Below are 25,125 nucleotides of genomic sequence, written 5' to 3' on the forward strand. Positions count from 1 at the left end.
CGCTAATCTAATTAATGAATTAATTAATTGAATTGGTACTTTGTTATAAACGATAACAAAGTACATCATATTGACTGAAATAGATAAAAACCATATGAGTGTGTTTAAATTTACCGCGTATATTGGGGATTATAATTCTCAACCAGACATTGGTAGACCTGCTAACTCCCAACAACAAGCTGTCATTGTCACTGCTGTCAATTTTCACATGTGGTTGTTAAACTGGCTGATGCAATAGTTTATCACAGTTTTTCTCCAAATTTGCCTGAAATTTCGTATTGTGGTGAAATTTTTGTAGTATAAAACTATCACAGACTCACAACAAATTAGCTACTAATAGAAACATGGCTGAAGACGACGCGGTAAGTAAACGAGCACCAATCTGTCACTAAAATTTTGTAGGTTATAGATATTCCACATTTTCATTTCAATTCATTTTCTTACTAAATTCTTGTGTTTAAACAGATATTTGATCCTTCTTTGAAAAAGAAGAAGAAGAAGAAGAAGACCGCCTTCGATATTGAAGCGGCCTTGGCAGAAGGTGGTAACGAACAGCAAGAAAATGCCACGGAACAGCCGGAAGCGAAGGATGAAGACCAAGACGATGCAAACGTAGACATTGACTTGGATTTCACAAAGAAGAAAAAGAAAAAGAAGAAACCTTTCACTACTGACGATCTGGATGCTGTAATAGGCGACACAAAAGACGATGGGGGTACTGAAGGAGGCAACCAGGACGACGGGGCTCTCGATGACAATTTCGACTTAGAAATGGACTTTACGAAAACGAAGAAGAAAAAGAAGAAGAAGAATCTAGGCGATCTCATTGCAGAGGCTGATGAAAAACACGATGATAAAGAAAATGGTACATATTTTCATTAATTGTGCAGCATTGTTTTAATTTTAATTTTGTGAAAGTATGAAATCTCTTATCGTTAATATTCTTTTAACATGCGGCAATTCTGTTGAGCGAGTTCCTGAGTCAGGTACACTTCTATTGGTTTTCATTTTTTATTTTTTTTATTTTAATTGCGTTTTTGTTTTTGTAGTGGATGAAAATTCGGCTGTGTGGATGACCTCAGACCGTGACTACACCTACGATGAGCTTTTGAAACGTGCCTTTGAGATAATGCGTGACAAAAATCCAGACATGGCTGCCGGTAAAAAACAAAAATTCGTTATGAGACCACCTCAAGTTGTTCGAATCGGTACCAAGAAATCGTCCTTTGCTAACTTTACCGAGATCTGTAAAATGCTTCATCGTCAACCGAAACATTTACTTGACTTCTTGTTAGCTGAGTTGGGTACAAGTGGCTCTGTTGATGGTAACAGTCAATTAATTATCAAGGGCAGGTTCCAGCAGAAGCAAATTGAAAATGTATTAAGAAGGTAAATATTAAAAAAACAATGGTAGAATAAAATATAATTCAATTTTTAATTTCAGGTATATTAAAGAATACGTCACATGCCACACGTGTCGCTCTCCCGATACCATCCTTCAAAAAGACACGAGATTATTCTTTTTACAGTGTGAAACATGTGGATCAAGATGTTCTGTGGCTAGCATCAAGTCAGGTTTCCAGGCTGTAACATCAAAACGAGCAGCCATAAGAGCGAAAACAGCCTAAAGGGGTTGGTAGAACATAATCGCAATATTTATAGCATGTTTATAATTATTTTTAATTAAAGTGCTGTTCTTAGGTGTTGTGTACACTTTGTACCTACGTAAATTAGCCAATTGTTGAATAAACGAGATTGTAACAACAATAAACTTTATTCTTTCATTTACACAACATTTAAACATTTAACTCATTTGAGAAGCCATAATTTTCTTGATATCAGGAATAAATCCCAGCCAAATCAGAAGATTCGTGATGGTGTTGCGCAGCAATGTTGAAACTCTGTGAACACTAAAAAGAGAAAAATTGACACGTTCTACAGAGTGTATCATACTTACAATAACTTGAGCTCAAAGTACACTTTTAAAGGAGCGCGATAGAATTTTCTGGTGGAAGTCTCATCCATGAACGCGGTTTTCGTGGCGGCTCGAGCCAAAACTGCGTATCTATCGATAGGATTTCCATGACCGTAAGCTATAGCTCTTATGGTATTTAAGTTTCTAATAACAAGCAATAATGAAATCGGCATTACTTTTAACGTGGTCATAATGGCATCGAATCTTGTTCTCGCAACCATAGTGATATGTTTCAAGTCCTCTTCTGTTAGTTTCGACTTTAGTTGGAAGTGGTGCTTTCTCAGAGGGGCTTGAGTTAAGATTTCAGCAAAGACCACGTAATCTAGAACAATATTGTCATCACGAGTGGTAAGACTCAAATTATGTACCTTCAACCCCGAATTGTTTGGCATAAAATTTCATTTTAGCATGATCTTGTAATACTATAGCTTTCCACATATGACTCAGAGCAACCATGTGCTCGGGTTTGATTCTTTGGTATAATCCATGGTCCAGCAGAACCAGCTGCGTTTTTCCATTTTCTCGCCGGATTAAAACTATAAAAATTATAAGCCTGGGGTTTTAACGAAGCCCACAACTTACTATTTCCCGCGTGGGGGTCCCCATGCACAAATCCCGTTTGAAAAATCTGATGTCCGAAAATTTCAAATAACTTATTATTAATATCTTTCAACGAATACTTATTTTCTTTCAAGTATTTCACGTTACTGATATTGCAACCTTCAATGTACTCCGTCACCAAAACTCTCTAAAACAAACCATCGATATGACATTAACATCCTTCTCATCCATCTTCAGTACCTAAAATACCGTGCTAGTGTAATCCCAGAAGATTTTCGGAACGTGCACAAAATCAAACTGCTTCAAATCTCTAGCGCATTGCTCCCCATTTTTCCCCTCATTCACGAAATCCAGCTCTTGTTTTAAAGTGTCCGTGACTTCGTCCAAGACCCAGCCAAAGTTGAAGTCTGGGTGCATCATTCCGATGGCTTTCAACAGGAGTTTGATCGTGGTGACGTCGCTGATGAAACGTTTTTGGAGATCTATATATTGAACTTTCACAGCTACGTCGTCACCATTTTTAGTTCTAGCTCTGTACACTTGAGCTAGACTCGCAGCCGCGATGGGAGTCTCATCAAAATGTTCAAAAATCTCATTTGGGGATTTACCGAAGTCTTCTTGGAATAATTCGATAAGTTCATTTGGCTTACGGACTAGACATTTGTCTTGAAGGGCTTTCAAGGTTTGAATATATTCTTTGGGCAGAATATGGCTCATGGAGACTAGACCTTGGCCCATTTTGATATATGGGCCCCCGTTTTTTAGACAGCCTTCGATGAGCCGAGTGGCTGCTCTTTGGTGAATGCGACTCATCATAATCTCGTAGTTGGGGGAGGACTCGGACAGGCCCAACATGGAGAAATAGTAGTCGATGGAGATGTGGAGGCCAATTTTTATTGACCTGTAAATAAATATGAAAAAAATGGCAACCAGTGATGGCAGCTTACCGTAAAAATCTTGGTATTCCTCCAATGAAAGAACTAAATTTGTCGTTATCAGATGAAATACCAATCGGGGACGCTGTAGCAAGTGAAGCAGCCAAACCTCCCCCAATACCAGCACCACATAGGAGAAAACCATTTCTCACGAATTTGTTTTTAATTCTTGTTTGAGAATAATTTCTGCTATGGAATGTTTTCTGGGTAGTTTTGAACACACATCGGCCGAGCTTGTTCATTGTGGCTTCTATTTATGTACCTTAAGGAAAGAAAAAATCTATTAATAGCAATAATATCAATAATAATCAATTTTACTCAACTATATAAATCAGTAATATTGTTTATTATCATTGGAATACGTCGGCGAATGATAAGACTTATCATTTTAAGTGCTCTTAACATGATTTATATCAATCATTTATACTTAAGTGTTTAATGGAATAGTGAGGGATAAATAAACGAATTTTAATATGTATTTAGTATGTATTTAATATCGGTAAACCTGTGATCGCGTAGTATTTCGGCATTTGTTAAACGTAGAAGCAGCCAAGAATAATTTAGATTTTTTTTCCGTTCGAAAAGATCTATTTGAATATTTCAGAAATTTAAAGTAAGATTGACTTTTTGTGAAAAATGCAAAACGATTGATAAAACTGCAGTGTAAGAGACCACAACCATAACAATTCAATGGTATAATTCATAATCAATACCATTCTGTACCAAGCGTTTTCGTAAAACGTAGAAGCGTGACCGTGAAAAATTTTGAATCTTTTTGGTCACGCCCAAGGATTCAGCACCCACTTTTTAGCATTAATGCGGTTATACTTTTCTCGGGTTTCATTGTACTAATCTTTATTTCAGATTATAAATGGTTTCTTAAAATTGTACCCATAAAACACCTTTGAAAATTAAAAACAAAAACGATTGGTAGTCATTTCAAAAGTGTACACCAGTGAGCTCGGCAATTGAGGAGCGCGTTGATAGCACTGTCTGTCAGTCAAAGCGGACGTTAAAAATGACATTGTTTACTTTGGAGAATAGTACAACACAATCGTTGTCAGGAAATTAGAGTTTTTGCATGTACAAGTGATTTTACTTATTATCACTTTCCCGACTTTCCGTTACGCCACTGACCTCGTGAGCTTAGAAAACATAAACGCGCAATGTTAATCAAAATTCAAATAAACCAATGATTATTAAAATAGAATGTCAAACACACGCCTGCTATTTTTAGTGCAGTGATAATAAAAAGTTAAAACCAATAAAGTGCATTTACTTTTAATTTTTATGACACGAAGCCATTTTCATTTACCAATCCATGACTCACCGTACTTTACGAAAGTACACTTGACGTTTGTACTGTCGTAAGTTATAAAAAGCAAACAAAGCTATCATCGTAGGCATTGAAGCCCGTCCTATTATTAAAATCCAGTAGTCGCTTTAAGCCAAACACGTAATAACAAGTTGGAACATCAAATTAACAAACGCACCTTCTTTTTTTCATGACGAAAAATCAAGTTAGCATTGGTTATCCATGGCTGGATAAGCTACATAAAGTAGGCGGGGTATATTTATGTCAACCGTGAAAAAACTTGGAGGGTTGTGTAAAAAACACGCCACTGGAATCACATGAAAACAAAGTGAGGAATTTAAAGAGTCGAAAATCTAGTTGTTAATGCGCAGTATCTCCAGAGAGATGGAAAAAACATCGGAGAATTGTAAGAGGAAGCGAGACAAAGTTAGCAAGTGCCTGCCCCCGCGATACCCTCCCCCATCGAGCCCATGCGTACCCCCGAATAATGGTTTATTCAGCGCCTGCACTGGGCTGAATGCTGCTCTGCTTGTTGAGACCAGTTAGATTTTGTGTTTTTCGACCCCATCATCCGTTGTTTTCGACGTAACCACAAACGCAAGGTGAGTGTCAAATCTAAATGCCCCATCAAAAACAAAATAAACGCTGTCAGGGACCATTCGCCAATCAGCTGATCCGTTTCCGAACAAAACAATTTCGGTTGCCAAGGCGACGCATTAACACGCAATGCAACTTACCGGAGCATCATCAGTATTAATCACCAAATGTATAACGCAGTCATTAACGTGAACATCATTGTGTATTTCTTTGTTCTTTTGCAAGATGATTCAAAACGACCGCTTGGATCGATGATGCAATACTGCAGGTTAGAAAAGGACAGATAGTTGAACAAGATGGCGGAAAGACCGAGATAGAACCAAAATGGCGCTTGCGCTTTGATCGTGTTTTGTTATTGTCCGCGCCGGCCTACTAGACTGCCTGGCATTTCGGTTCATCTCTATTGTTTCGTAAGGTGCCTTCTAGGATTTGGGGAACTTTCAGACTTGTTGCGATGCGCCCGAGGCTCTAGTAATTACAGATTGGTTGGGCCTTGACGATTTGCGAATTTGACGGAACGGACCGAAACCAAAACAAAAAAAAAGAAAACGGGATCGGATTGGTCAGGTGTTGCAAAGGGTGAATGGCTATTGTAATGACGTTAGGGTGATGGGGGTGTTTGGAACTTATTAGCAATATAAAAACCAGTTTACCTTGATAGATCACCAGATTATATTAAGTCGGTTAAGTACGCGCAATTATCTTTGATTACAGTCCTCGCGAACAATGTATTCTTTTTCAGACAGTTTCGAATCTAGATGCAATGGAGTATAATTACTTCTGGAGAAAAATAACTTTCACGTTCTGCAGGTTGAAACGACTACTACTGCAATGTTTCAGAGTTTAATACTGAGGGTATCGATTGAGATCAAAGTCTTAAATTGTCATAGTTCTTTGAAAGTGCATGTAATTACATGTAATCAGGCAAACGCGTGAATGTAACATATTTATTACGACACACTCCTCGGTTTACGACCCCTACTGCTTCTACCTAAAAAGGGTGCATATTCTAAAAATAACCTTCTCTACACAAGGTCAGACCCTTTTCTTGCCCTGTTTTTATACGTAGTCTAATCTGTGAAACAAAGGATGACAATAATTATGACACAGGTGCAGCATCAGCTAAAAACTCCAAGAAAAGTTTTCGTAAACTAGGTGATAAGTTCCGAAAATTTTATTTCTTTTCGTTTAATATTGAATAGGGAAATTGAGTTCCGACTGCAGGTTCTTTCGTGCGTGAATAACTTATTTTAATCGCAATAACAAATATTTGAATTTCCACTTAGACCCTTTAAAATTTATCGTTTTCTATTGTCTGCCTCAAAACCGCTATGTATTTGGGATCTTCAGTGTTATTAAATATCATAAAGGTGTTTGTATTTCGAACTCAGCCATACACGAAGATGTCAATCTCATGGTTTTGTTGCCAACCGAAACGATGTAAGTCACCTTTTTGTCTGTACCGTACAGTCGCCGGTCCAAATAGTGATTTTGTGGCTTTAATTAAAGTACTCAATGAACAAAGAGACAAAACCACCAGTGGTCTAGTGGTATCAATTTTGCCGAATGACGAAATATAAAAGAATCAACTACTGGGTAGATTTGGCCTTTTTTTACAATGAGTAGCCCAATTAAACCCGGAAACTGTAATAACATCGTAATTATAAGTATAACTAAGACATTGCATAAAAAGTAATGCACAATTACCACCTGCAACTTTGTGTTTTCTTTGTCACGTAAATTTATAGCAACTTGTGGTGTTGCTAAGTAGTCTGAAATGTTTGAAACCTGCACTTACTGAAGGCGCCAAAATCGATCCGTCGAATGTCTAGCTATTGTGTTAGACCAAGATGATTAGTTTTGGCGCCTTCAAGTGGGCTACTGTCTCAAAGTAACATTGAAAACCCAACCTCACTGTAATTAAATTCCAAGCTATAGTGTAATTATATGCCTAATATAGACTAATCAATCGACTTATAAGGCTACTAATGTTCAAAGATCAGAGTCCGAGGATATGGATTTTCCATGCTGTAAAATGAGTAGGTCCAAAGCTGGATCCTGTTTTAACACCAAAGTACTTTTTTTTATTACTGCGTGTCAGGAGCGCACAAAGAACTTTATATTAATTCTGTCTTGCTTGGTCTTCCTTTAAAATTAGAACGTTTACATTATGAGGGTTGAGAATGAACAAAGGCTTGTGTCCCTGTTTGTATTGCACAGTATAAACGACTTCTGCATTCATTATCCATGAGTAGAAAAATCCGATTGCGTCCACACAATATCAATAGAATCTTTAAGTAGGTTAATGATTTATTACGGCGCTGCTGAAACATTCAACAGATTGCCACTTATAGGCTAATGATTTATAAACCATTTTTCTAAGGAAATCTTTCAAAACATGCATTCTACTTGTTAAATGAAATTTCACTGCATTGGCTTGTAAAACCACAAAATGGAAAAGCACTAAACCTAGTTTACATTTTTACTCTATATTGTGTATTGTGATTGGTTTTCTAATAGTTTAATTAAAGGGCGGTGTGTTTCTCTGGCTACTGTAATTACTCTGAACATTGATAGACGTAGAAAGTTTCATGCTTCGTCTTTCCAACAACTCATTTTATTACATAATAAAGTGAAAAAACTGAGACGCTATGAGCGAACAAAGTTGCAAAAGTCAAACCCTCCTCTTTTCTTATACGTTTTGTGAGTATTTTTCCGAGATTGGAACCTTTAATCATAAACTTTGAGATGATTATGTTTGTCACTAGGTCGACGACCTACTTGGTCGTTTCGCTTTGGCGAATTCTGTTTACTATCAAGATTTGTAAATTTATTCAGTTACTTAGCGCAAAAGCGCAGTAAAAGTAACATTAAAACTATATTTTACTATTCACTGCATCCGTTTTTTCTCTGACCATCAACTGTTATTTCTTGAGTCAGACAGTCTTCGTTTTTGTTTTTATTATTATGGCTGAACAAACTTCGATGTTTGTCGAGGAATTATCCAGAAGTGAGCAAAACAACCATCCGAGTCTCGTTTACTACGACGTGGGGCAATAACCACGAAATAATAGGGACAGAAATGGTAGAAAATTGCAATTGATTTATTGTCATTATCATTGGTGAAAAAGGTTAATAATGAAGGGGGCTTTATCTTGTTTTTATACTCGGTTAATTTCCCTCAGGGGACTCAAAACACTCAATTATCATTGCGAATAAAAAACGAATGTTGCAGGATAGCTACAGTAGTTTGGTGCCTATTACACCTTCGTAGTACCGGGCGGCTATGAACCATGGCGCGATAATAGTACCCACAATGTGGCACACACTAAATTGATTCAACTCAGTTTCTCTATAATGACTAGTCTTGGTGTAAAAATTTGATACTTTTACCGTTTTATGTGGGCCTATTTTGCAACGTTACGTTCTTTAGTTAGCTAACTTAGCTACCATAGCAGAATTTCTAAATTGACTCATTTTTGTTAAATTGCTACTTGGCCAATTCTTCGTAAGCAAGGTCAACAAGTTTGCATCAGGAAGACCATCCTCTGATCTGACAGGTTGAGACCAGTCGCCTAAATTTCCCTTTTGGATTCTGTAACCCCTCCATAAATTGGGTAAACACGGTTGGATTTAATTGCCGGAAGCGAGCTTTTCCTGTTTTTAATTTTTCTCGTTTATGATTAGCGGCAAAACTGGAACACTCATTACTGTACATTGTGCTTGATGTTAAGAGCTCAGTATTTTCCACGTTTTGGGAATTTGAAGGTTGTCTCTTTGTGAATCAAAATTTATTTTTGTTGCTAATTACTAAAACAACTATGTAAACACAGTTTTAACTTTCACATTGAATAACGTAATTTATAAAGAAACTGGTTTAGGAAAATGAAAAAACGGTTCACTTCTGAAATTAATAAAGTTCACCTATGGTGGGATAGAAGGTTAAATTTACTAGCCAGGGTCACTTTTGTATACATTGCCAAATTGTTGCGATTTACGCAATCGCTATTAATAAATGCGACTTTTGTACTAGGAAAAATTAACCTTTCTAGGAAAAGAATAATTTATGTTATAGGCTAATTACACTAGATATTGCGAATAATTGATGTAAAATGATTTCGCACAGAAAACTTGTTCGGCAGGTTTTTACTTGCTCAAAAAACTGAACAACCTTATTGCTTTGATCGTTTTTTAACTATTAATATTTCATGACGATTACGTGTCGATTCGAGAAGCACTTTTGGTTTTCGAGACCGAATTAAAAAAGGCTTTGAAGCATTAGAATTGCAAATAATATTTACATAGCCCATAGAGCTTAACCCAAAGGTTATCAGTTCCTCAATCAGTGCAAAAAATTGTAACCCACAAAGATACTCCTGAAACGTTCAACTAATTTTGCTTATCCATTAAACTCTGATTTGTTCGTCTCCCCAACTTCCCATTTTCCCCCTCAGTTGCTACGTGTGTTCCCAAATAAAGCTTTGACCTCAATTTCCAGAGCATTTCCCGCAAACCCCACGTTCTTGACATTTCCCTAAGCATTTTACATAAAAACACTTTGCTGTCAGAAAGGCACGACTGCACTCGGTACAAGTATTAGCATCTTTTACGTCATGTAAATGAGCTGGTCTAAATATACGTGAGCCAAGTGTGCCAAATTCCTTCTTTTTTTTGACCGCAACTATTAATAGTACATCTGAGTATGTTTTAGATCAGTTATTATCAATTTGAATTTTTCTAACACGAAATGCGTGCGTGGAAGTGACGTCTTCAATATACAATGCAAATATGGGACGAATAAAAATTAATAAAACTCCGTTGATTACACGCTAACGAAACGTGTTCTGAGGAAATTGAACTGAAGTCTTGGGGAATTGCTGCAGGACTTCCACCTAGACTGATTTTATCAATAATTGACTGTTTGCTTCCTTTAGACGACTTAATTTGAAGGATAAAGTAACGGGAGTATTCACTTGAAGCTGCTGGATTAAGTGTTTACTGATGGAAAAAATCAAGAGATTTGGCGAAGTAACTTGGCAAAATCCACTGCCAGTGGAAAACATGAATTTTATTTTTATTGGACAATCGGATTATACCAGTTTGGCTCTTTCAATGTTTTGATCACTTTTACCGCCGACAAATCAATATAGAGACTGGGAGATATTTTCGAAAGTTGGTGACGTTGGTGGAAAAATTCAGGAGACGACCAACGGCAACCGCCAGAAGCTATTTTTGCTCTTTTGTCAAAAGCTTCTTTGTATAAATTAATCTATTTTTGATACATTTAAAGTTTACAATTTAAAAATATTGGAGATCTTTGTGTTCTAGTAATGTCTAGGTGTTTTTTTCTTCTTTGCTATTTCAACAATTCGGCGTATTTAGCTTCCAATTTGAACCATTATGTATTTACCGCCTTTTCCATTCTTCATGCAAACATCTTTATTTTACAGGACTTTGCCTATATTTACACATGAAACATTTGTTTCTCGTGTCTGATCTTCGTGGCAATTAAAGAAAGTTGGCTTTATTGTGGAATTCACAATTAGTTTTCTTGCATACAGCTAATTTAAAAGTAGTCATATTTCACTGTCCACTGGCACCACGTGCAAAATTTATTCCTCTATAAAATAGAAAATGAGGCCCTTATTGCTTTCACCGACTACAAATATCACTAAATGGAATTTATGACGATTATACAAGCACGCAAGAAGTACAGACTATATTTACCCAACCATAGAGGGCTGATAAGAGTTGTTTCGAATTATCACACTAAGCGGACACCCATTTTTCTTTCTATGAAATAAAGAAAAATTAGAAAAACGCATTTTTCACCTCGGGCTTCCTTTGTAAGATTCTAATTATTCTGAATTTTAGACGACTTATAATGAGCAATAATAGTAATTGCATGTGCATGTGTTCGTTGTTTCGCCTTGGAAATTGCCGCATAAAATTTCAAGAAAAGTGGAACAAAAACACTAATGAAGTGATTTTCCACCTTTTCCATTATTCGCAAAGTTTTCGAACAACACACCCGACACTGCTTATGCATTAACTTTACCTGGAAAATCAAGAAAATGAGTTTATAATAGTGTCAAGGTTCCAGTTTTCATCTGTTAGGGTCAAACAGCTTTTTCTTTACCGATTTAAAAAACTATAATTTTTACCATGACGCAACCACGGACTTCGATTAGGCAACGTCCTTCATCTTCGTGAAAAATTAACACGAAAATTTCACCTCGTTGCACATTTCTGTTCTGCGTTTATCAATAAAATCCAGTGGAATTGCTCAAGGACGAGCTGAATAAATTCTGAAAAATTTCCAATTACAAAATCAGACTCCACGGGTTTTGGCGAGCTCTCCACTCGGCTTTTGTACCTTTAGATCATGGAGGAATTTTTTTTTATTACGAGCAGCCAAAAGTTTGGGCGTGCGCCACCAGTGTTTTGAATCCCCCCAAAATATCTAATGGCTTGTTGTGACGCTTGGTGAAATTAATTCAAAAGTCAAAATTTTGGCCCAGCAGAGGTCATCAAGTTTCGTTGCGGTTCAAAAACAAGCGATAAAAAGTTAACACGTCACTGAATTGTAATTTTCAAAAACAATAACAAAAAATTGCGTTTCAGACTTTCTATAACACGCAGTAAATAAGATGACGGTAGTCATAACTCGTGGGTTTATCGCATGTACTTTTTATTGTAGTGTCCACCAATTCGTAACGCAGTTTACCATGTGTTGCGTACATTTTTTACGACCGTAGTATAGTATAGTACTCAAGAATCCCGTGTTTGCCTACAAGAGCGCAATTCTGCGATAAAAAGATTTTAGGTCGTCGGCTTTTCGTTTAAATATAGTTCGTGGGTCTATGGTAAAATTAAGTATTTGTTCGTTTTGCAGAATCCGAAGCTTAAACGAAGACGTCATTAGGTTAGAAGTTCGTACATTTTAAAGAATCTGGAATAAACAACAATACAAACTAACATTAAGGTAAGTCTTAATGTAGCTCCCACGTTGTTCCCTCAAAAGTATTGTTCTTGTTTTGAAAAAGTTGCTGGTTTTTTGTTTTTGACTTAATTAAGGTCGCGTGGCCGCCAGACTAGACAAAAGTCAAAGTAGACGCTTAATGTGACCTCGATTAGATGGATTTGTGTGGTCTCATGTATCTGCTACTTTAATGATTTGGCACCGTTTTATAGCTTTGTAACTCATTTTACGTTTTTGCTATCAGCAGCTGTGGAAAGTGTTTTAAAAGGCAGTTTCCTTCATCTAGAGTTGGCATGTAAATGTTTTTCGTATTTTCTAGGAAAACGTGCTGAAGATTTCAGTATTTTCAAAATGCCGTTACAAAAAGTTTGATTTGACATAACATAATTTGAGTTTAATTTTGCAATCACACTGACACAATAACTAAATTTATACAAATATTTTCATCTTCTCTATTTTTGTAATTTGTTTTATTTTACTTTATTGTCTATGAGAAACTGTTTAATTTTTTGAAATTATATGTTTCTGTTTCTTCATTCTGTATTTCGTTAGCCGTTGTTTGTTTCCAATATTTTATGTTTGGCTTTCGTCCATTAATCATTAACATTCCATCATTAATCATTAATTATTTTTTCCTTTGGATCAAACTTTCAAATTTAGAAGTTTTTTTTTAACATTGACACGAACTATTATATCGTTGGGATTAAATTACCTCCTGCCCCGCTCACGATTGATTCATTTAAAATTTTTGCGTTAGATTGACGGTAGCTCATGGCGGTTCTGATAACGATAACGTTAATTTAACGATGAATGAAATTGTTTGAAATATTGTGCAACTTGTTTTTATTGAGAAACCCTGAAAAACCTACTTCCAGGAATTGGTTGATCCGATAAAAATAATTGCCGACATCAATTTATAGATTACTATTATGGGGTTTTCTCGGTATCTGAAAAAGCACGTCAGAAATGCTGAAGAGTTAACAATCCGTGGAGTTATTTTCATTTTCGCTGAGGACAAATGATCACACGAGTTTTTTGAAGAAAAGTTGAAACAGTCGCGACATTGTTGTTATCCACCTGCTTTCTAAGCCGTTTATGCAAATATGTAGTTATGAATGTGTAGAACAAAGCACATTCCGCTAATCTTGACACAATTTCCTCTCAAGTTGATATCTGACACAACCTGTCTGTTTTATCGAAAGTATCAATAAAGGTCCGTTTATTGTATTTTCAATTTTTTATCGCTAGATCGAACATAAATATTCAACATGGTCCTCTTTTGACAAGAGAAAGTTGACATTTGCTCCTTCTGTATTTTTACACCAGCAAGGATGTCAAGAGAACTTAAACAATTTTTAAACATCGAAAAACGTAAAAAAATATAAATGCAACCAAACTGAACTTTCGCTTTTTTCACCTTGAGTTGATATAGATCGTTGTTTTAACAACTCCGGATGCAAATTTTTGGAAACTATCCCTTCCACATGGATTATGTAATTATAATTAGCATGGACGTCGTTTATGTCGCCATTATAGGCCCATTTTAATTAAAATTCACAACTAAACACCATTGTAATATCCAAGGTAACGCGATTTGAATACTTGCAAAAGCGGTACTGTTACTTTATCCATGATAGAACCACCATACTCACCAGACCTGGCTCCGATTTTTTTGCCAAAGTACACCTAACTACGCCATGGAAATTGCGTTTAACAGTAAATAGAGTCGATTAATTCGAATCTAGACTAGCCGTCTCACCGATAATCGTGCAATTAATAATAAAATCGTTTAGTGTATTTTTAATATCTGGCTTCTGCCGTTTCGTGTAACAACACATTAGAGATCCCCGATCGATGTTAACTGTGCATGCAAACCGGGTCAGTTAACTAAGCGTAACCCATAAAATAATGAGTCAATAAAAACAAAGGTAAAATAATTATGATCGCTACGAAAAGAAAAAATCGAAAGTAGGCCCTTGAACTTGTCCGTATGTCTCATCAACCCATTTGAATAAATCGTGAACTGACACAACGATGTCCATATTGCGTCACATTTTTCCATTGTTACTGCACAGATATGCAAATGAGCATTGCATTAATTTTGTCACAGTATGTAATTTGCACGAATGGCTCATTGTTTCATCGCGTTGATGATTATATTTAACGTTCTTATTGACGCTCTGCAAATGGGTTTTATGATGATTAGTACTGCGAGTGGAGACTTTCGTGTTTATCTTGAAAATATTGATCTCGGGGTGCTTTATTATTAGAGTCGCGAACTTGTCATAGCTTTGGTGGTGTGTCAAAACATTTTTAATTTGATCAGGAGGTCGATGAACCGCGCTGTTGATATAACTTAATGATTTTTAAAGTATCCAGGAGCGAGGACGAAATAAAACGGCCTTCAAGCTTTATTTCGGCTATTTTCATTTCTGGGTTATTGGACGAATTTTCGAAACTCACAATTTTTTCGATTGGACCTTGGGATTGTGCGTGTGTTTGTTGTATAAAAATATTTGGACTGATAATGAACACGGATGGCATACATTTAATAAATTGGACGGAAACGTGAACAAAGGTTTCGATTTTAATCTATTTTCTTTGTTTTTGTCATAAAAGCTATTTTAGGCAATTTGCAAATATATTTATGAGTAGCAAATGTTTTTGTTTACTATTATATTATGACAGTTCGCGTTGAACTAAACGTCAAATGTCAAAAAATGTAAGGTTGATTGGATTACAAACAAAATGGCGCGAAATTTGATGTGTACTTTTTTATCTTAATATTCGTCAATTGATAAACAAGACATCGAACTGTCGTTTCCTTGACACTAAAACTTAATAAAGTTTAGCCAAAATCGAATAGGATAGATAAATAATTGTGCAGATAAAACGATTTTAATACCTAATAGTAATAACAACTAACAATTTGCTTCTAACTTGTTGATATGTACTTGAATTTTTGGAGTTAGTCATCTACGAAATTAATGAATTACTTCAGGTCGTAGATAACTTGACCTTTACAGGAAAACTATACATTTGATGTAAATTATCGAAAGAATTTTGCACCGTCATGTGTAAATTTTCCAGCCTAAAACTTGTACATATTTTTATAAGAGCCAAATATTTATTTATATAAAAACTTCCTTAAACAATACAAAGCCATCAAGAAAAAGTAGATAGATTAAAGATAACCGCTGGTAATAAGCGGATGTTGTAATTTTACAATATAAAATATAACCGTATGAATATTCAAAATTGGATCATTTGGCGAAATAAATTAGAATGTAATCATAACAAAACAATAAATTGAATGGGATTATGTTTGTCGTTTTCATGGACGTTTGAGTCGTGGCTTAAATGATCGCTGTCACTATTCAAATAAATGTAAAAATTGTCGCGATAGTTTAGGTCACAAAAATTTGTAATTGGCGTAGGCGCTGGAACTGTGTATCTAGCTAAGTATTCTTAACTCTTTATACAGCAGCTCCCGTCGTTATTTATTCCTGCAAAAAATATGGAAAATTCAGCAGTCTTCCCTTTTTGCAAAAAAATCGCTAAATATCCTCTATTTTCTTCCATGGTTACGAAACAAAGTGGGCTTTCGTGCGCAAGTTCGCCAACCAGCTGTATGTACTGCGAACAGCTGACGTATCTTTGTTCGGCCCTCCTTGCCCCTCCCGTTGCTGTCGACGATCAGCTGAGAGATCGCGGTCGGCGCGCTCGCTGTTTCTGTTTGTGTTTTGTTTCCTGCGGTCACTACGATCTACAAGTTTATCCAGTACGAACGCGTCTCAGTCTGAAATCACTTTTTTTTTACTTTGACGTAAGTGATGTGAGAATGTGACGTGCGCTAGAAATTGGCCCTTTGGAGGGTGACTACGGTTTTATGACAAAAAAAAGTTTTTCGTAAGTTATTTTTATTATTAGAAGGCAGGGTCAAGTTTGTTTGGTCCGCATCTGATTGTAGCCTTATCTAGTCACATTAGACACCATGGCGTCTTTTGTTTTAGTTTTGAACCTTGACCCTGAAAATTGTGCATGGTGATGCAATTTTGCGACAGGTTTCGGAGAGTACATTGTGCAATTTTTTTCAACAATTAAAAAAAAGTGGCTGGCAATACTTTTATTGGAAATCATTACGACATGGAGATGTAGTAATACGGCAAAACTAACATTTATATGCGCTTGTGTAAGCACCTTGGGCATATTTAAATTTGCATTTTCTTGTAAAAATCTGTAATCATCAGCAGATGTTCAATTTTTTTTATGTATTTACATAGTTGCCAAGTGTGGGTTGGGCAGAATACGCGTGACCACTACCTAGCAAATCTTTTTGACAGTTTTTGACATTGTATAAATAAGAACTTTTATTTTTGGACCACCTGTATTTTTGGTTCAACTTCGAAAGTTTATTTTGTCACTTTTATTTTTACATTATCTTGCCTAGCACTACTTTTCAAATGATGTGGTCAAGGTCAAACACATCGTAACTATTTTAATAGTTTTCTTTTGCATGTACAAATTTTCCGAACAGCCGAATCAACGAAATTCAGATTTCCCGGTTTGCGTTTTTCTACCAGTAAAAATGTTGGTAATTTCAGTCTGAAAAAGAAAATTGCGCGAAATTTAAAATCAAATTAAAAAAAAGCCACGAAAAAATAATTTGAAATCCCGAAAAACGCATAATTTTCTAGTTATTCTAATGACCACCTTGTGTTTTTCTGGAGAGAGTGAGAAAGAGCAATTACGTGTGAGTGCAGCTAATTTCAATACATCCAGCACGTACATGACTTTAATTATATTTGCATAATGACACCAAGTAGCTACAAAGTAATTACTTCTGCAAATCCTTAAGTTTTTTTTTTAATTTTACATGAAAAATGTTTACGTGGAAACAGAAAATGAAAGTTTCCCGTTGTAGTGGAAGCAAATGAACAGTTCCAGCTTTCCTTCTATCTTATCGTTTTTTATTTGTTACTATCCTACCTTTGTCGTGTCATTTGGATGTCAACTCAAAGTATTCTATAAAACCATGAACATTATTATAGCGAGTGTCTAAAAGTGATAAATCATATTTGTTGAACTTTGTGGGATTGTAGATTAAAAAACAACAAAGGTGCCCCCACTGTGATATCATGGCGCAATTAATTGTCGTTACAATTTATCTACTAATTATTATCATCGTATTTTTTATCTATCAATGGCTAAAACAAAGCACCAAAATGCTGAATCATAAGTATTTTAAAACCAGTCTAAACACGGATCCCCATCTTTGTTTTGATATGGCCGAAAATCCGTGATGATGTTTATGCTAGCAAAGATAAGAATCGTTCTTGTTTCTTCCTTGGCTCAGTGTTATCTTTCACATAAATTAACTATAATCCATCATCAAAGAGTAGAGGAAAAGAGTCAAAAACACCTGCAACAAGCTCTTCTGATCCTCTAAGCGAGCGAACTTTCCGCTCAGCTGGAACAAAGTGTAGGTAGACACTCATTATCCAAACAAAAGAGACATAATTAGACGGTTCGTGATATCGCCTTACTACGACACATTTCGTAGCATGAGCAAACGAGTTGATAGGAACGTGATGCGATAGTATGGCATATTTTTGTAATAATGGATTACAAATTCAACGCAACTTTAAAATGGAACGCAATTACTGTTGTGTGGTTTTGGGGAGTTTTCTTATCAATAGTAATGGCCAATCCCGACCGTGTAAATATTTCCAAATGGTTTATAAAAGAACTGCTTTTGCCCCAGTTTGCAAACAGGAAAACATTGCAATTACATCTCTAGATGCTTTCATCAATTAAGATGAACATCTGGAAGCCTGAAGTGGCTGATAATGTCAGCAGTATTCACAAAAAATGCGTGTGCCGCTGATTTTAATCTCCCGGAAAGTCAAAGAAAACGATTTTTATCTCTGTTCTAAGACATTATCAAGTTAATGCCATTTCACAAAGGAAATGAGTGGGAAGACACACCGCAGGTTTGCCTGTTCTGCGGTGGTTTTCCAATAGCTCACAGGATTTAAAAAAATCATTACTAGCCAATAATTCCGTTGGTTCGGATGAAGTCGTCACATCGTGGTTGTATCATTCCCTGCCCACCCATTTATTTCGTTTTAGTTCCACTTGAGCTTCATAATACCCAGTAAAACCCATTAGAGAATAAATAACTCGAATATTCGCTCCGTCAACTCATAAAACCCATCAAAACCGTCCATAAACAATAGACACGCAACTGTAAATCCTTTTCCGTGTCAGTACTTGCCACACGTAACTAACATTACCGTTTCAATTGCAGTCAAAATGTTCAATCAACTAACCCGCTACGTTTTCGACCAATGGTTACCACAGACGTCATCAACAGCGGCCGAGGGGGTCGAAACCGACACAACACCATCTACAAGACTGACTTCCGCCGACGCGGAAGACGATTGGGTGCTGGTGGATCAGCGACATGACGACGACGACGTCGACAGCGAGGGGAATTCAAAGAGTAGTTCTTTGGAAAACCTCGATGTCGATGTGGACGACGGCCTCATGGTGGTCGAGAGGAGCCCGGACCGAGTCGTCGTCGTCAACACGAACGATCTTCCAGCACCAGCGCTACTCACACGTACCAATTCAACCTCGTCACTGCCTCGCCTCTCCATGGAGGAGTCGTGGTTCCTCACTCCACCACCTTGCTTCATCTCGACGGGACCGGTGCATATGGCCACGTCGCCTTTGGAGAACCTCCTTATCGAACACCCTAGCATGAGCGTATATACGCATCATGGGAGGAGACACAACTTCGCTGTGGCGACACCGGAACCTGAAGAGGAGGAGGAAGTCGAGGTAGTCGTGGAGGAGGCGAGAGATGACGACGGCGCCGATGTCGTCTTGGTGCACAGGGCGCCCCGAATTAATAGGGTCCACGTGCTGCAGCAGCAAGAACGACAGAACCTCAAGAGCAGACAAGCTCAAAAGGTGAGCTAACGGATTTAACAGCGAAAATTTTAACACTTTCAACAAAGAGCTTTTATTTTCAACAGACTGGTGTTAATGAACAGTAAAATTACATGATCGCTTTCAAAAAACAAAATCTAAAACAGTTTACATTATTGTTGATGTAACCGTCAATTTTATTGCTAATGACTTATAATAGTAATTTTCTGCGTAATTTGAAATCGTTAATTGTTTCAAAAGTTCATTTCACAACAATTTAATTAGTCGCTCTTACAGTGGTGTTTCCTGGCTCGGTATTCTCGTGCATTGTGTTGATGCAAAGAAATCATAAATTTTCAATCGAGGTTCCATTACAAACACAGATGTAATCTACGGTTTCTGGAAAATGTAAAACAACGGATGTGGCATGTCCAGCGTTATTAAAGCCACAATCTCGCGCTTACTTCAACCGAAATAATTTAAGATTGGCTGTAAACTTGAATATAATTTCCGTTTCTGTTGTAGGTGCAAGTCAAGAAGGCATGCAAATTCGTCAAACGGGGCTCCCTGAACCGTAACAATAAGGCTCGTGAAGTAAACAGTCGCAATCGTCGACAACGGCGTGGGGAACGTTCACAAGGCGCCACTCGTTCCTACGCCAACAATAATCGCAAGTGCTAAACCGGGCACAAGTAAAAATGATCTCAAATAAGTCGCAACATTTGGGCACACTTTGGTATTAATCGAATGTTTTTCGTTTTTCCCCAACATGCTTTCGTAAACAGTTCTGCCGATTTTCTCATATTGATTGATAAAGAAGGGTAATATTGATTAAAGAGCCCTTCGTTTTGTTTTTATTTATATTATTTGTTTTTGTTGTATAACGGGAGAACACAGTAAATCCGAGAGATTCGTGGGAAAAACCACCAAAGCACCGTGTTGTGTTCATTAAAAAATTTTAGAATGTGTGCCGGAATACTACTGAACTGGGACCGAGTGCTGCGACACCAAAAAAATTATATAATTTAATGTTCGTCTTTCATAGTTTTTTTATTATAGTAATTTTATTTATATCACATTAATAGAAAGCAAGATAACAAGAATCGCATCTGGGCATTAAAGATTATTTGGCCAGTTGTTCTTTTGCTTGCGTTAATGTGAGCCAATTGTACATAATATAAAATATTTTTATTACGTTCGGTAGGAAAAAGCTATAAATTATTTTTGTTGTTTATGTATTTTCAACTCAATCTGGGCTTGGTTTTCGAAAATCAACTTCGAGTCAATTAGACACAATAACACTTGTAGATTCAATATTCGTCCAATTTTCGATAACTTCGCTTCAACCCCATCACACTTTACTGGATTTATAAAAATACAGTTAAGGAGCTGAACCAATTATGTATATTTTTTATAAACAAAATACACCTGAATCCATAAATCCAGTAATAGTTTTGTTATGTAATCATTAAATCACAAGGCAGGCTTTCATTGTTCTGTTTAAATCTGTCTGCTTATTGTTAAATTGGAGTAAAAGGCATACTCATAACATCCTTAAGCCATAATGCCTTTCCAATACAAATTAATAACTGATAATAACACTTATTTTAGGTGATAGCCTTTATTGAGTCACACCATATTTTATCAGTTGATTGTATTTAATCTAGATAAAGGCTTCAAATTGTGCTTGTGAAAATTAAAAAAAAAACATGTATTATATTAAAAAAAACGATCGTGTGCACCTCTTACAATGTTTTCAAGTATTATAATGACAAAATTATTCAGTTTTGAATACTGAACCGCGATTATTCTTATAGAATATGGCTGATTCTGATGCGTGCATGTTAGTGTTTAAGTATGTATGTTCGAATTAATTATGTTTAAGCGGTATGTTGTAAATATTGTATGGAGCACGATTAGATGGTAGTTACTAAACTGTATGCATCTTAGAGAGTTTTATTCGAGTATAAGTGTTCAGAGTGTAATTAATTATAAAACGCTAAAATGTTCATTTTATCAAAAAGTGCAAACTTTTATGTGTGAAAGACAAAAATGTTATAAAAAAGTTGAAAACAATAAAAATTAATTATGTTAACAGTTTTTTCCACTGATAAGACAACCATAACCTCAAAAAAGTTAGACTTACATTTGCTTCAAAATGTTAAAATTCCGTAACTTATTTGGGGCCACAAAATGTGCTGTTATTGGAATGGTACATGTCGGAGCACTCCCAGGTAAAATTATCACTATGAGCACGAATTAAACGCGTATTTTAATAACAAACTGACAGGCACATGGCTCACTGAATAAGTGAGGTTAGGAACTGGAATTTGGGAAAGTTGGCACATAATCATTAACGTTTATCACACTATACAGAAAAGGAACATTTATGATAACAAAATTGAGTACCACAAAACGATAAGTTCGGTAAAAAACTGTTACTGACTTAAAAAGTATCAGAAAATTAGTAATTTTAAATTGCGCGCTTACAAATGACAATTAGCATGTCACTGTCAAAATAAACATTCAAATTTAAATTTCAGGTACCCCGCATAGTTGCCGAAATTCCATAGAAAAATTGGTACAAACCGCGTGCAAAGAAGTAGAAATCTATTTAAAACACGACATTGTAATATTCACAATTATATAAAACCCAAAATCTACTAAACTTTTTTAGAATGGACTACTTGTGGAAAACATGCACGACGTGCCCTACGTTCAATCTAAACATTTTACTCCCGAAGTTGTGGCCTCAATGACACGAATCTGCTCCGAAATAAAAAAAATTGTTCCTAAAAATCTCCCTTGTGGAGTACAAGTGTTGGCATGTGGTAACAAAGAAGCACTAGCTGTGGCCCAAGCCAGTGACTTCCACTTTATAAGAGCTGAAGGCTTTGTATTTAGTCACGTAGCTGATGAAGGCTTCACCGATGCAAATGCGGGGCTAACATTGCGTTATCGCAAAAGTATCGGAGCTGACGATATTCTGATTTTTGCAGATATTAAGAAGAAGCACAGGTAAAGGTGACGTTGCGAGAACTGTAAATTAAGTTTGACTATTTTAGTTCTCATGCAATCACAAGCGATGTTTCATTGGCAGAAACTGCTAAAGCGGCAGAGTTTTTCTTAGCTGATGGTCTCATTTTGACGGGAGCTGCAACTGGAAGTCCTGCGGATGCTACAGAACTGCAAGAAGTGCAAAAATGCAGTTCTCTACCTATTTTGATCGGTTCAGGCGTCACTGCTGACAATTTGGAAGAGTACATCACTGCAGATGGGGTTATTATAGGGTCACATTTTAAAGTGGAAGGGCGGTGGAACAATGATTTGGATGAAAAACGGGTGAAAAAATTTATGCAACGTAAATTAGAATTATAGAAATGTATTATGTAAAGTGTAGTCATCGTTTAAAATGAACTATTTTTACAAAGATGTCAATTTTAAGCTCATCTATTTAAATTAATAATATTAGGGTTCAAAATTATTATACACATGACGAAAAAGAACAAACAAAAGAATTTAGACTGGTTGGTCATTTGTGTTGTTCATGTTTACTTTACTGTATTTAATTATAAAAATATAAATTAATTTGTTTATTGAAATTTAAATCAAATTGTATAAAAATAAGAGGACAATTTTAAAAAACGAAAAAATTTACAAATCCTTTCTCTGGGTCATCAAATTTAACAATATGAATAACGAAAATAATGGAATCTAGTTTCTCTAAGTAAAAATAATACATGAATAAAACATTAGTTGATCGACTATTTAATTCCTAAAAACTTTTTAACTGATGATCCAATTCCACAAAACCACTGATTCATCTTAAAAGAAAAACTTGTCTCAGGATGTGGTTGACCAAAAACAAATACTTGATTTGATACTTCGTTATTGGCATTTTCATTAATGTTGTTCTCACTGGATTCCTTTGCTTCAGGTTTCAAAGTAATAAAAAATGAAGGAGTGTTTGTACTCTGGTAAATATTAGGCACATTAAGATTGCTCCTCAATGGCTTCCTTCTGGTCAACGTGAAAGTTCTGGTAACATTTTCTTCTTCCTAAAAGTTGACAATTATTAGAAATGTTTAAAAAAAAATAATACTTACAAATGCAGTTTTTCTTTTTCTTAGCTTCTTTCCTGGACTTATGCCAAGTTCATTGTACTCGTTAACATCTTTCCTTTTAACAGGCCTCCTAATTGTGCTCTCTTTTTTCAGTGTCTTTCTATCATTAACCAGTGTTTCAATTGCAAACTCAATTTCATTTACCCATTTAACAGTTTCAGCATAGCTGCCATCATATAAAGCAATTTCTTCTTCTTGACAAATTACTTTGAAGGCTCCTTTGTCCTTCACTGTTTGAACTTTACATTTGTTTAATGGATAAATTCCACAACACTTCAAAGATTTAGGTTTACACTCATCTTTTTTCATTTTATAAAACATAATAATGTCATTCATAAGGACAACATGAACTTTGTGATTTTCATGTAGTTTGGGTGACATTCGTAATAATGTGCCCTCTTTGATTAGGTGTCTTCCAGGAGTGATAATATTGGGTTCACCATGTCTCAAGCAACGTTGGAGTTCAATAAGTCTTTGCATGTTTTCTTGTTCTTTGATGACTTTGTTGATATGATCAGCTGCATCTTCAACTTTTTTTAAAGAGTCTGAAACATCCCGATAAAAACTTTTATGAAGGCTATGGTGATACTTTACCTAATAACATGTGGTAGTCTTCTTCAGAAGAAGACGTCAAGTTAAAGAGTGAACTTAACAGAAGCTTGTACCGAGGCACACGTTGGATAGGCACTATAAGTAAAGCTGAGAGTTTCGATTGAACTTCTGGTCTACTTTCTTGCATTTCAATGAACTTTTCAAACTTTGGATTGTCTTTAGGGCAATTCTGTAAAATATATTTTAATAGTTTTCTTACTTTGATTAAAAGTCACCTGTAAGAATTCTAAACTACGCTTAAAACCAGAAGCATAGAAAGAGTAACTCTTAAAGAATGGAGCTATCTTTGAGAAAGCTTTAGTAACATTAGTTGGACTCTTATGCAGCTCCTCCAGAAGTTCCTTATTAATCTGATAAATGGAAGTCAAGTCACTGAATAAAATATCAAAATCTGAGCTTTTCAATAACTCTCTCTCCTGAGTTGGTTTAATAAAAAATTCCATGATAACCTCCAATTGTCTGATATAATTTTCTTCCGATTCTATAATTTCCCTCAAAACCTTGTTCTTTTTCATTTTTCTCGTGAATTCTTCGTTCTCATGTTCAATTTTTTCAAGTTCTTCAGTCACGCGTTTTCGGGTTTTGGTCGTTAGTAAGTTACGTTCGTTGATGGCTCTTTTTAATTCAGAACTAAACTCGATGTTTGCCTTTGGGGTTATTGGCTCCAAAACAACACTACAGGGTTTTAATTTATGTTCTGGTGTGGACATTTTTATATCATTTGCGTAAAAATTTGAAACAATAAAACAATGTTTAAGTTTAAAATGGTTGATGGTGTCACTTTTGTAAACCAAATTCTAATACCAACTGTCGTTATTCTGGAGTACCAACCTTGACATTTAAATAAATTTAGTGACATTTTACGTGAGCTATGTTTGTGGCTCCAGTCTCTACGACGGTAAGTTAAAATCTTACCAACGTATTTCCTTATTTCTTCACTCGGCGTTTGTCTATTTATAATGTAATAAATATTATACCTTGAAATTAGTAATTTAAAATTACTAACAGTACTCATGTTCAAATATTTTGAAAGTTTGATTGATTGATAATAAAGAATTATAATCCTTTAATTAAAATAAAACAATTTA

At 35.8% G+C, this 25,125-nt stretch overlaps 5 protein-coding genes across 13 annotated transcripts; 3 read left to right on the top strand and 2 right to left on the bottom strand.

The window, feature by feature from the left end:
- Positions 1–153: 153 nt before the first annotated feature.
- Positions 154–1,771, top strand: eIF2beta (eukaryotic translation initiation factor 2 subunit beta). The gene is made up of 4 exons (XM_088031123.1): positions 154–362; positions 466–865; positions 1,050–1,389; positions 1,445–1,771. The coding sequence occupies exons 1-4, from the start codon at positions 345–347 to the stop codon at positions 1,626–1,628; spliced, it is 942 nt and encodes a 313-aa protein (XP_087887249.1). The 5' UTR covers positions 154–344; the 3' UTR covers positions 1,629–1,771.
- Positions 1,756–21,536, bottom strand: Adck5 (aarF domain containing kinase 5). 6 transcript variants are annotated; one of them, XM_088031116.1, is made up of 7 exons: positions 21,448–21,536; positions 3,484–3,733; positions 2,786–3,437; positions 2,558–2,723; positions 2,344–2,511; positions 1,958–2,297; positions 1,756–1,910 (listed from the first exon to the last, which is right to left on the bottom strand). In XM_088031116.1, exons 2-7 carry the CDS (start codon positions 3,711–3,713, stop codon positions 1,805–1,807), a joined length of 1,662 nt encoding a protein of 553 aa, XP_087887242.1. In that variant the 5' UTR covers positions 3,714–3,733; positions 21,448–21,536; the 3' UTR covers positions 1,756–1,804. The 6 variants fall into 6 exon arrangements, with proteins under 6 accessions (XP_087887242.1, XP_087887244.1, XP_087887245.1 ...); XM_088031118.1 differs by lacking the exon at positions 21,448–21,536 and adding an exon at positions 6,037–6,223; XM_088031119.1 differs by lacking the exon at positions 21,448–21,536 and adding an exon at positions 5,524–5,877.
- Positions 5,262–21,396, top strand: TP53INP (Tumor protein p53 inducible nuclear protein). 4 transcript variants are annotated; one of them, XM_088031127.1, is made up of 4 exons: positions 5,262–5,388; positions 12,279–12,368; positions 18,676–19,343; positions 19,827–21,396. In XM_088031127.1, the coding sequence occupies exons 3-4, from the start codon at positions 18,681–18,683 to the stop codon at positions 19,980–19,982; spliced, it is 819 nt and encodes a 272-aa protein (XP_087887253.1). In that variant the 5' UTR covers positions 5,262–5,388; positions 12,279–12,368; positions 18,676–18,680; the 3' UTR covers positions 19,983–21,396. The 4 variants fall into 4 exon arrangements, with proteins under 4 accessions (XP_087887253.1, XP_087887254.1, XP_087887251.1 ...); XM_088031128.1 differs by lacking the exon at positions 12,279–12,368; XM_088031125.1 differs by lacking the exons at positions 5,262–5,388; positions 12,279–12,368 and adding an exon at positions 16,058–16,191.
- On the top strand, positions 21,452–22,963 carry LOC148178338 (uncharacterized protein F13E9.13, mitochondrial). Its single transcript, XM_088031129.1, has 4 exons — positions 21,452–21,535; positions 21,845–21,930; positions 21,979–22,319; positions 22,367–22,963. The coding sequence occupies exons 1-4, from the start codon at positions 21,460–21,462 to the stop codon at positions 22,677–22,679; spliced, it is 816 nt and encodes a 271-aa protein (XP_087887255.1). The 5' UTR covers positions 21,452–21,459; the 3' UTR covers positions 22,680–22,963.
- On the bottom strand, positions 22,963–24,881 carry RhoGEF4 (Rho guanine nucleotide exchange factor 4). The gene is made up of 4 exons (XM_088031122.1): positions 24,253–24,881; positions 24,020–24,206; positions 23,408–23,970; positions 22,963–23,359 (listed from the first exon to the last, which is right to left on the bottom strand). The coding sequence occupies exons 1-4, from the start codon at positions 24,745–24,747 to the stop codon at positions 23,066–23,068; spliced, it is 1,539 nt and encodes a 512-aa protein (XP_087887248.1). The 5' UTR covers positions 24,748–24,881; the 3' UTR covers positions 22,963–23,065.
- Between the last annotated feature and the right edge of the window lie 244 nt (positions 24,882–25,125).

This window comes from Gnatocerus cornutus, chromosome 2 (genome assembly GCF_029298725.1).
Source record: "Gnatocerus cornutus isolate USDA-ARS CGAHR chromosome 2, icGnaCorn1.1, whole genome shotgun sequence".
Taxonomy (NCBI): Eukaryota; Metazoa; Arthropoda; class Insecta; order Coleoptera; family Tenebrionidae; genus Gnatocerus; species Gnatocerus cornutus.

Excerpts from the sequence above, each read along its gene's own strand:
- LOC148178338 (XM_088031129.1), top strand. The coding sequence starts at position 21,460 with ATGTTAAAATTCCGTAACTTATTTGGGGCCACAAAATGTGCTGTTATT. Across the intron at positions 21,931-21,978 it reads TCTATTTAAAACACGACATT|AATGGACTACTTGTGGAAAA; the intron begins GTAATATTCACA and ends AAACTTTTTTAG. Across the intron at positions 22,320-22,366 it reads GATATTAAGAAGAAGCACAG|TTCTCATGCAATCACAAGCG; the intron begins GTAAAGGTGACG and ends TGACTATTTTAG.
- Adck5 (XM_088031116.1), bottom strand. The coding sequence starts at position 3,713 with ATGAACAAGCTCGGCCGATGTGTGTTCAAAACTACCCAGAAAACATTC. Across the intron at positions 2,512-2,557 it reads GGACCCCCACGCGGGAAATA|TTTTAATCCGGCGAGAAAAT; the intron begins GTAAGTTGTGGG and ends TAATTTTTATAG. Across the intron at positions 1,911-1,957 it reads TACTTTGAGCTCAAGTTATT|TGTTCACAGAGTTTCAACAT; the intron begins GTAAGTATGATA and ends TTCTCTTTTTAG.
- RhoGEF4 (XM_088031122.1), bottom strand. The coding sequence starts at position 24,747 with ATGTCCACACCAGAACATAAATTAAAACCCTGTAGTGTTGTTTTGGAG. Across the intron at positions 24,207-24,252 it reads GTAGTTTAGAATTCTTACAG|AATTGCCCTAAAGACAATCC; the intron begins GTGACTTTTAAT and ends TATATTTTACAG. Across the intron at positions 23,360-23,407 it reads GAAAAAGAAAAACTGCATTT|GAAGAAGAAAATGTTACCAG; the intron begins GTAAGTATTATT and ends GTCAACTTTTAG.
- eIF2beta (XM_088031123.1), top strand. Across the intron at positions 866-1,049 it reads ACACGATGATAAAGAAAATG|TGGATGAAAATTCGGCTGTG; the intron begins GTACATATTTTC and ends TTGTTTTTGTAG. Across the intron at positions 1,390-1,444 it reads ATTGAAAATGTATTAAGAAG|GTATATTAAAGAATACGTCA; the intron begins GTAAATATTAAA and ends TTTTAATTTCAG.
- TP53INP (XM_088031127.1), top strand. The coding sequence starts at position 18,681 with ATGTTCAATCAACTAACCCGCTACGTTTTCGACCAATGGTTACCACAG. Across the intron at positions 19,344-19,826 it reads AGAGCAGACAAGCTCAAAAG|GTGCAAGTCAAGAAGGCATG; the intron begins GTGAGCTAACGG and ends TTTCTGTTGTAG.